Below are 11,078 nucleotides of genomic sequence, written 5' to 3' on the forward strand. Positions count from 1 at the left end.
AGTAGCCGTCAATCCCACCACGTGTCGTTCGACCTACGATCGACTAACCCCTCCGTCACCGGTACGCTCTTACAAGTGCCAAGTACCCGTTGACATGAATACAGACCGTTCGCCAGACAAACGGTCTCATACCTCGTTGCCGGTACGCCCATCTGGGCACCAAGTATCCATCAACCCAGCCTCTAGTAGCTCCCTCAAGGAGCTAGAACATCACTCGTTGCCGGTACACCCAATTGGGTGCCAAGTACCTGTCAACCATATCTCAGGAAGCTCCCTCAAGGAGCTGTTATCTCACTCGCTACCAGTACGCTCCCTCGAGTGCCAAGTACCCATTAGCCCTTTGTCCTCGACTGGTCCCGTTCTGGATATTCCCTTAACCTGTGATTCTATACACCCGTGCATGGTACACTCACGTAACGAGCACCAAGTATCCATCATAGCAGACTCCCATTCACCGCGAGGTCTCAGCTTTCTGTCAAAAGCTCCAAGGCTATCGGACAATTCTAATTACATGACTAGGCCGCCCTACATACATGAGGTGGACAATTACAAGTCATCTATAAGGACGGAAAGAAATGGATTACCCATAACCCATTTCTTTAACAGTGGTGCCCCAACCCTGGTGCGACTAGATCGCACCATGCCTGTTACAGGAATGGGTTCCGGGGAACCCAACCTGAGCCGTTCGGCTCACTAATGGAGGTGGCTGCGTAGCCATCGGAGGGAGAGCGGAATAGGGTGAGTGTACGGAAGTACCACCTGTGTGTTGGCCAACGGTAACTTGGCGCTCCTGGGAGCGTACCGGTAGCGAGTATGGTGTGGGCTCCTTGAGGGAGCCACCTGGCTGTCTGCTAACGGGGACTTGGCGCTCCTGGGAGCGTGCCGGTAGCGGGTATGCTGGGGGTGTTTGGCTAGCGGTAACTTGGCGCTCGATGGAGCGTACCGGTAGTGAGGGATACTGGGACTCCCAAAGGGAGTCACCCAGTTGGTGGCTATCGGTGACTTGGCGCTCATTGGAGCGTACCGGTAGCGGGAGTTGTTTGGGAAAGCAGGCTGGTGGACCAGTGCATGGTAGAGGGTGACCGTGGGAAGTGGGACCCGTGGGTGCGTGGCCAGGCATCCTGGAGCTGCCTGGACCATATCCTTCTCCTGAGGAGGTGGGATAGGCTACAGTTCCTGATAGGGAACTTCTGGTTGGATGGGAGTAACCACTCAACCACCCGGTGGAATGGTGGGAGTGGGCAGCAGGAGGTTGGGCGTGGGAATGCCCTCCTCGCTGCGGTTTTGTCATGGAAAGGAGGAATAGGGAGGTGGACATGGTTCCAAGGTTACAGGTTGAGTTTACAGTGGTGGCACAATGGTGAAGACGTTACAATTGCGGTACAAGGTTTTTGGGTTATGTATTCGATAATGAGAAAACCATCTCGGCAATTGCCATACATATCATATGACTTGTATCTATCTAATACAACTGTTATAATGGCCAAAGGAAGTCCTTTGGAAATCAACAAATCCCCCAGCCAGCACCAAAACCCAGTGGGAAAGCTTGGCATGGGGTTTGGCAGAGAATGAAGTGAGAAGAAGTAAGAAATATCTTACCTGTGTGCCTGGTCTATAGGAGTCTAGGCCCATTTCCCTAGCGAAGGGCCTCAAGGTCTGGTTGCCTGTCACGGACCATAAGATTCTCCATTTCCATAACATCGCCCCCCAGACTCTTATGGGCCAGTGTGACAGCAATGTCTTTCCTCTGATTATCCAAGAGCCCAGGTTCCCAGTGTTGCTGGCCTTGGTTTAGGAATGGAGCTTGGAGACCATCCTTACAGATGTGGTCCTAGACTTCATCTGGCTCTGGTCCAGCAACGAGCTTGGGCAGCATGATCTTGTGTGCAATCATGTTAGGACTAGACCAGGGATCCTAGGTGTCCTGAAATTGGATCATCTGTCTGTAGTCCAGTTAGACGACTCGGACCAGGTAGTGTGGCATGTCCTGTTTCCCACGTGGAAATCCCCCTCCTTCACATAGGGTTGTGCTTGGCTTAATATGGACATTGGCATTCTAAACACAACAGCTTGGAGGTGGCCTGTGCGCGATAGAAGATCCGGGATGGTCACCCAACCCACATAGGAGGAGTTGGAGGGATAGAGCTGGGATTGAATGTAGGTTGTATGCCGGCTTTGTCTCATTTCATCTGTACTAAATTGGTTGGAAGCCTCACAAGACAGCCTGGGCGATCATTGGTTCTTGCATTCGCTCTCTATCCTTCCGAGATGAATAATCAAAGACAGAATGTAGCTGTTGATTTGGCACCCCAATCTCCCCTAGTTTTTCCCGCGCTCTTCGGCAGCCGTTTCCCCACTGGTAGTCCACCTTGAGTCATCGGGGTGGTGCGGTACCTGGTGTCCGACTCGGGAGTTGGGTCTATCTACATGGGAGGGAGCCGGCCTCATCCATTGGCAAAGGGAATTCACCCTAGAGATCATTGCAGCATAGTGATGGACACCACCGAGGGTATAATAAGGTGGGTGATCCTGTTGGGGTCGGTGTTGCTGGGTAGTGGAACTTCCGGGGCCGTCAGGTGTTGAAGTAGCTTTGGGACCACGCGGTTTTGAAACCACGGGCAACAAGGCCGACCCTGGGGTAGCAGCCAAAAGTGTCCATAGTTCTATGGCGGTGCTGACTGAGCCCAGCTGCTTGGGTCCGTTGTCTGTGGTACTCAGCCACGGCCTGAACCTGGGCGGCTGTGGTGAGGTTGTTTGGCATCCTAACAGTCAAAACCGTTACGTCCGCTGGGGAGGGAACCATCTCCGACTTGAGTCAACAGTGGCACCCGGGACGGCATCCAGGACGATCCGGGTTAAGGCGTCATCCCTTGTACCTGAGCGAGACAATCATGCCCTCATCGTCTGACTTGAGTAACCCTGGGCCAAAAGGAGTTTTCCCGCCTAGACCTGTCCATGTCTTCTAGGGGACGAAGTCGGATTGGCAGATCGAGCCCATGACTTGGACATGAGAAGTCCCCTCCACTCTGCACCTATGCCAGTAGATCATCGTTGGCGGCGGAGCCGTTGGTGTGAGCGTAAGGACGCAGAAGGGACACCTCGCGCATACTTGTGCTCCATGCGAATATTACAAACGTTGCGTATGAGCGACGACCTGCAGGGGCGCTGTAGCGATCAGAGACACCGTTCTTGGCACGGTTCGCAGCCGGTACGACCAAACACCGCGAGTTCGCAGATGGCAGTAACGAGAGCAGACAATCCTCTCCAGGAGACGTGGGGTCTCGTGAGACCAGCGCATTGAGGGTGTGCCGTAGCCGAGGCTCCAAACTGTAGGCCTCTCTTGTTGGCGCATTATGTTGTGAGGGTCATACTTTTAGCTCACGAGTGAGCCTTCCGTCATAGGCACCATGATCGAGGTCGAAGTTCGATCCGATAGGAGATCCTTGGGCACAACGTGTGCGTTGACTAGCCCACTTCATTGAGTCTACGTGGTGGAACGACCAGCACGGGCATGGCGTATGGGGAAACATGCTGTGGCTGGCGGACTCCCTAGATGGGACGTGCGTTGAGTGGTCGGGTTAGAGATGTCTAGTGAAGTCGGGTCCGGGAACTACCTAGCCAGAGTGACTTGGCAACGACCGGGTTAGGTGCGAAGATTCGTGCATGGTGCAGTTTGGGGTAGGATTAACCTCCCCTGGGATCCCTGAGGGGGTGACGATCGATGGCTTGGAACTGGTCGTAATAGAGACGTGAAAACGTAAGGGATTAACCTCCCTGAGATCGATCCCTGAGAGGGTGACGATCGACAGCTTGGAACTCGATGAGTCTGGTCGTAATAGAGACATGAAAACGTATGGTACAATAAGGAATGGAAACTGTAACTGGTGATACCGGATCCGGATAGCCGGTAGTATTCGGTTGGCAGATCGAGGGTAGCCAACTGAACTGAAGTCCGTTGCAGGTACGGATAGTTCCCCTCCATGACCAGAGGCATGGAGGTCGCTGTTGAGAATTGTTATCGGCGGCTTCCGATATACCATGACCACGCTGTGGGCTTTAACTCCCATCCCAGCCACTGATGCTACCCAGCGAATTTCGATCAGCCATGGCTGCCTTCAGAGGCTAGGAATGGGTGCTGAGGGGGGGGCACGGAGAGAGACAATGTCCGGGAGTTTTCGAAACAAACAATGGTAAATAGGTTCGCTGAAGCGCGCGTATCCCTTCCTGCATCAGCCCAATATGGAGCCGAGTTGGAGACCAGGGGTCTCAGAAATAGCTTGGAGGGAAGGAGGGAGAGGCTGGTCTGATTAGACCCAAGTTGAATCTTTCGTCCTCTGTATTTAATGAGTATGACGATAGGACCTTGCCGATGACTTGTTTAATGCAAGTCCCTTTTGGGGCGGTCCTCTGGCGGAGGGACTGGTTTTCTGAGAACCCGGTCATTGAATCTCGAGGGCTCAACTCCTCTTCACCTACACTGGACCGACGTGACTGAATGGAGGGTGAGTGTGCAAGGACGCGGAAGGACTGCGTGGGTTCGGAAGTTAGTCGAGATAGACCAACCACGCAGTATGATACTGGGAAGACAGAATGGACCGGGCTGGGAAGCGGATTCCCTCGTTTGATCAGATGATTTGACCATCTCAGAGGGTGTGGTAGGACGATCGGATTTGACTGATCTGACGATGCGGCTGTGGACCTGGGAGTAGTTGAGGACACAGAGACGCATAGGCAATTGGCCTGGAAGAGGTGCCACTGCGAGCTTTCGGGCCGAGTCATGGCGACGGTTTTTCTGTCGGAGCTCGGGTTCTCACAGTAACACGGTGTAACGTTTAGTCTTCCAGCAGGGAAGGAAGCAACTTGTATCATAATGCTGCTGTTGCCATGCTTATAAATGCCATGTGGATGATCATGGCCTTGAATTCGCACAACACCGCGTGACATGTAATTTGCCAGGCTTGGTACGACCTGAGACCACCAACGGGGTATAAGGGCTCTTCCTAGGTCCACTCTTGGTCGGGTCCGACGTGTAGCTGACCACACAACCTGAATGAAAACCACGTTTGATGACTGCCACAATGTGGGGTGTACCACATCCGGTGGGTACCGCGTCTCACGAGGATGGTGCCATGGCGGCGCTTGCATCGTGCCTGTCATTTCCAAGCACAGCGATACGGTGTATATCCGTTTGAGAGATTTGGGACACGACATGGACAGTGATGCTCGTAGTGGCTCCGTGTGCGACAACTCGAGCTCTGGCTGTGTCCATACCCGTGAAGGTACTTGCTCAAGGGAATACGTCGCAGGAATTGCCGAGAAATCTGACAGACCAAATGGGGATGACGGCTCAACTACATAATGGATCACGGTGCACGCCAAATCTAGAGGACGGTGGACAGGAACCACCGGTGGATCCGACTGGTCGTGCAAGGGCGGCTTGACCGTACGTTGCGCTGATCTGATGGGATGCGTTTCCGACGATGTACAAACCATGTGTGAGCCATACGAAAGAGCCGGCTCGAGAAGATGGTAACCTGCATCAGCTAGAGGACCTGAGTGGACATGCGTGAATTCTGGCTCAGACGTCTGGCGCGTCATCCTGGTGAAACGCGCCGAGATCGATAGATGGGCTACTGGCGAACAACATAGCCCATGCAGGTATGCTGGCTCAGGGAGTTGACAAGTGGGTACTGCACGGAGACCCAGCCAGTTGTATGAGGATGTCGACTTGTCTGCACAGTGCAATGTACTAGCGGGACGAGTCTTAATTAGTGTGTGTGCTGATACCGAGTAGTGCGACCACTGCCAGTGTGCTGCCTCGAGAAGGGAGTGCATAGAAACAGTCAATAGGCCTACAAGAGTAGATAAAGGGGTCGGCTTGACCGCTTGGCACGATAAACGGATGTGATTCATCACAATTGGTCGACTAGTCAGGGCTGAGTGACACAGATGGCGCGAACACCCAGGTTCGAGAACGCAGGATGTAAGAACAGCCAGATGGTCCTTGTTTGATTCTCCTACCCCTGAGTAATCTGTCTCACGCGAGTATGCCGACTCGGCCGGGCAACGCAAGGGATCGGCCAGAAGGTTCATCTGGCGATACGCTAAGGTCAACGGATGGACCACCGCTGAACTGTATGACTCAAGTAGACGCGCTAGCTCCAGGGGACGGCGTGAAATGACAGTCGACAGGTTCGACTGGCCCAGCGAAGACGTCAGCTCTATCGCACAATACGCTGCGGTGACAGTATGCATCGTGTGTAGTGGGTGCGCCATGGTTGAGCATTGCAGCTCGCGTGAACACTTTAGCTCAGGAGGATGACGCAAAGGGGTGTCCGGAGGAAACGACTGGGCGAGAGGTAACGTCGATTTGGAGGCATGACACTTCATACTGACGTAGTGTGTCATACTTGAATCATGGACCACTCCAGGTAATGACACCGGCTCGGTCATTTGGCCCATCAAATTGATGGAAACCACAGCAATCGACGAACCGGCCATGGCTGAATGGTACCGTTCATCTAGCTCATATGAATGATGTGGAGGATCCGCCAGAGAATCCGACCTGACAAGCAAAGGTAGCAGTTCACGGATCCAACCATCAAAGGGCGAGGTAGTTGGGAAATGGCCGCCTTTGGCGTCGGTAACGTGCCTTGACCACATCAGCGTCATAATCTGAGTTCCACCCAGCTGGGGGTTGGACATAATGACTTCACAGCGGAAAACTCTGTTGAGCGTCTGGACATCAATGACGACTGAATACGCAATCGCTTGACGTGTCGAACCGGTGTAACTTGTCACCCGTGGTGATCCAGCACTAGCTGGATGGTACGGATCATGCCAGCCTCCCAGCCCACGAGGGTGACGGGAGTAAGCTGCTGGAAGGCCCAACAGAACGGACAAGAGCGTCGGGCTGACTAGTTGCATCAAGCTCGATGGGTCATCAGTCAAGGGGTCTGGCGACTCAGGAGTACAGCGCAAAATAGCAACCAAAGGGACCGACTGGGCCAGTGAGGGCGCCGGCTCGATCGCATGACACAAGTGTAACTGGACTAGCGATAATGTCAAATTGACGGCACGACGCGCTAGGCTGGCGTATCGGGTCATACTCGATGGAGAGGTCACATCTGAGCGACGTGACTCGTCCGAACTTGTCGACTCTGGTGGCTGCCACAAAAGATCAACAGGGAACCACTTGGGCGGGTTCCACAAAGGTGTGACCAGGCGTTCCGGTCGTCCCGTTAACCTCAGTTCGACTATGTAACATGATGGATTGTGGGAGCAGTGCATCACTCTTGGAGAATGAGCCCTGACTGGACGAAACGGACCAATTGGACGTGCCAGCTCAGGTAAGTGCCACATAGGAGTAACCGTTCGACCTGACAGGGGGGACAAGCTGCTGGAATGTGCCGCACTTGGCAAGCTGACCACGACTGAGTGATCCGGCACGCGTAAGCAGGATGATTTGAGATGGCATCGTGAGGGAATGACTGGCGAATCCAGCAAGGCAATCGGGAGCATTGATCTAACTATATAACACACCATGTTAATAGCGTAGGTTGTGCTCAAAGAGCGGGCGGTCTCTGGTTGATGTAGCACATGCAGGCGTTCTGAGTCATGGGGATGAGACGCAGATGCAACCAGCAGTCCCGATTGGATGAGTGGTGACATCTGCCTGGCCGTGTGAGGCCTCACTCTGACTACATGCATTGCCATCGCTGAGCTAGCGGGAACTGGGCCGTCCGGCTTATTCAAACGAGCCAACACGAGAGGGTGGCATGAAGAGATGGCCGCACTGTCTGAACGAACAGGCAGGGACGCGGGTCCGACCTTGCGACGTGTCAAACCAATGAAGCTTGAAGTTGTGCTCGATGAACAGGTCGCAACTGAATGGGACAATGGATGGAGCGAGGTCGATGATTCAAACTTGCGAGGTGTCGAGCTGAAAGAGTATGTTGTGTTTGACAAATGATCCATAATTGAGCGGTGCTGTTCGAACGGACATGCTGACTCAACTGGACGCTGCAAAGGGACAGCCAGTTGATCTGACTGGTTAGCCAGGGGTTTTAACGTTGACTTAGCCAGGTGGGATGATGAGCTGGTGGGTTGGACCGCACCCATCCAACAGGCCGTGACTGAACGAAGCAACTCGTCGGAACGTGTCCGCTTGGGTGGATGCCGTGGAGGGCCGGTTGGAGATCCCAGCTGGATTGGCAATGGTATCGGCTCACCCATATGACACATCAACCTGACCGCGTACGTTGCAGTTGAGGTGGAAACTGAGCTCGATGGCTCGTCCGAGCATGCCAACTTGCGTGGGTACCACGAGGGTGTAGCTGGGTGATCCAACTGGACAGTTGGGCACTTAAACGCCGCATGATGCGTCAAGCTGGAGATGTGTACCGCGCTCAATGACCAGGCCATGACTAAGCGATGCAGCTCATCTGAGTGTATTGGCTCAGGCAGACACCGTGAGGGACCAGTAATGGAACCCAACTGGCCAGATTGTGATGTTAACTTGGCCACGGAAGGTGTCAAGCTGATTGGACATGCCAGCTCCGATGAACGTGGCCCCAGTGGGTGCTGCGCAAGATCAGACAGTCGGTCCGTCTGGATAGTCGGGGAGCTAGATTCCGCTATGTACCGTGTCGAACTGGCAAGGTTTGTTGCGCTTGATGTGCAGGACGCATCAATCGGGAGGTTTGACTGAACCGACAAGGACAACGGTTCAACCTGGCAATGTGAAGGGCCAATGGATTCCGTCACGCTTATTGGACGGTCCGCAACTGGACAATGCCTGAACGGGGACATTGGTCTAAGCGATGAGACAGCTGGTCGATCCAACTGATTAGCAAGTGATGCCAGTTCGACCTTGCGACAGATTGGGCTAGCGAAGCGCCTCGCGCTTGGTGCATATGCCACAACTTGACGAAGTTGTACTAACGGGTGTGCCCGCTCAAGCGAACCCTGCCATAAAGCTGCTAGCTGGTCTGACTGCACGATCGGAGGTAATGATGCAGCCACGCGATGCATTGAACCGTCAAGGTGTGTTACACTCGACAGACAGGACACATCTGGACAGAGCAATTCATGTATGTGTGATGGCTCGGGTGAATGTTGTGAAGGAACAGATGGTCGGTCCATCTGGATGGTTGGAAGCGCCGGGTCCACTACGAGCTGTGTCGAACCGTCAAGGTGCGTGGCACTCGACAGACGGGATGCATAACGTGAGGGGCTGATAGTGCCCGTTGAGCTTGTTGAACAGTCTGCAGCCGGCCGAACCAACTGAGCAGCCAGTGACATCGATTCAGTCTTGCGACAGGTTGAGCCGGTGAGGTGCCCTGCGCATAATGAACCTGCCACGCTTGGGCGAAGTTGCACCAATGGATGTGCCAGCTCAAATGAGTGTTGCGCAGGAACGGTCATTTGACGAGACTGGGGTGTCGAGCTGTTGCAGCGTTCTGTGCTCGACGTACAAGCTGCAACTGTGCCATCTGGCGCTGAGGACGGGTGTAGTGAGGGCAACTCCAATTTTTCTGCAGCGGGCGGGATCGCAACGACCTCAGGTGTGCGAGGTCGTACTGGTGCCAATGAGGGGTCGGTTGTGATGAAACGGGAGCTCGCTGCTCGGGACTGTGTGAGGGCGAGGACCTCCTTAGCATGTTCAAAGTGCAGAACAAAGTCAGCTAGTTTTCGCTGTAGATAGCTCCAAATTCGATGTAAGGTGCTTAGCTCGGTCCAGCCTGACGTGATCAATGTGGAGTAGACAATCCGTTCTGGATCTGCCTTGAACGTGGCACGGATGAGGTCGGAACCGGAGATGGTTTGGGTGAAGTGGTCCATCGCACGAAGGATTAGGGTCAGCTGTTTACAGCGCTCGTCAATGAGACGGTAGGAGGTGGAGGAGCCTGTAGTCAGTTTATGGAATGGCTGAACCTCTATGTTGTCTGGGCCCAGCCGTTGCCATTCACGTAGCATGTCCATAGGCGCGCGCTCATAATAGAATCTCCGTGGTGATGAAAACTCGTCTAGCGCACGCTTTAGTGGGATAGTGGAAAACTGATAGTCTGAGTTGACAGTGCCTAAGTTAGATGAGTAATCCTCCTGTGTGTGAGCTCGAGGTCGCACGATTGAGTTTGATGATGGTGCGACCGGGGTTGGGGCACCAATGTTACAGGAATGGGTTCCGGGGAACCCAACCTGAGCCGTTCGGCTCACTAATGGAGGTGGCTGCGTAGCCATCGGAGGGAGAGCGGAATAGGGTGAGTGTACGGAAGTACCACCTGTGTGTTGGCCAACGGTAACTTGGCGCTCCTGGGAGTGTACCGGTAGCGAGTATGGTGTGGGCTCCTTGAGGGAGCCACCTGGCTGTCTGCTAACGGGGACTTGGCGCTCCTGGGAGCGTGCCGGTAGCAGGTATGCTGGGGGTGTTTGGCTAGCGGTAACTTGGCGCTCGATGGAGCGTACCGGTAGTGAGGGATACTGGGACTCCCAAAGGGAGTCACCCAGTTGGTGGCTATCGGTGACTTGGCGCTCATTGGAGCGTACCGGTAGCGGGAGTTGTTTGGGAAAGCAGGCTGGTGGACCAGTGCATGGTAGAGGGTGACCGTGGGAAGTGGGACCCGCGGGTGCGTGGCCAGGCATCCTGGAGCTGCCTGGACCATATCCTTCTCCTGAGGAGGTGGGATAGGCTACAGTTCCTGATAGGGAACTTCTGGTTGGATGGGAGTAACCACTCAACCACCCGGTGGAATGGTGGGAGTGGGCAGCAGGAGGTTGGGCGTGGGAATGCCCTCCTCGCTGCGGTTTTGTCATGGAAAGGAGGAATAGGGAGGTGGACATGGTTCCAAGGTTACAGGTTGAGTTTACAGTGGTGGCACAATGGTGAAGACGTTACAATTGCGGTACAAGGTTTTTGGGTTATGTATTCGATAATGAGAAAACCATCTCGGCAATTGCCATACATATCATATGACTTGTATCTATCTAATACAACTGTTATAATGGCCAAAGGAAGTCCTTTGGAAATCAACAAATCCCCCAGCCAGCACCAAAACCCAGTGGGAAAGCTTGGCATG

General features: G+C 54.0%; 1 protein-coding gene across 1 annotated transcript; it reads right to left on the reverse strand.

Annotated features, from left to right (window-relative positions):
* Window positions 1-4,266: 4,266 nt before the first annotated feature.
* On the reverse strand, window positions 4,267-10,842 carry EI90DRAFT_3127578 (uncharacterized protein; the record flags this gene model as incomplete). Its single annotated transcript, XM_039064021.1, has 1 exon — window positions 4,267-10,842. One exon carries the CDS (start codon window positions 10,840-10,842, stop codon window positions 4,267-4,269), a length of 6,576 nt encoding a protein of 2,191 aa, XP_038913124.1.
* Between the last annotated feature and the right edge of the window lie 236 nt (window positions 10,843-11,078).

Source organism: Cantharellus anzutake (assembly GCF_015039405.1).
Source record: "Cantharellus anzutake strain C23 chromosome Unknown EI90scaffold_44, whole genome shotgun sequence".
NCBI classification, from domain to species: Eukaryota; Fungi; Basidiomycota; class Agaricomycetes; order Cantharellales; family Hydnaceae; genus Cantharellus; species Cantharellus anzutake.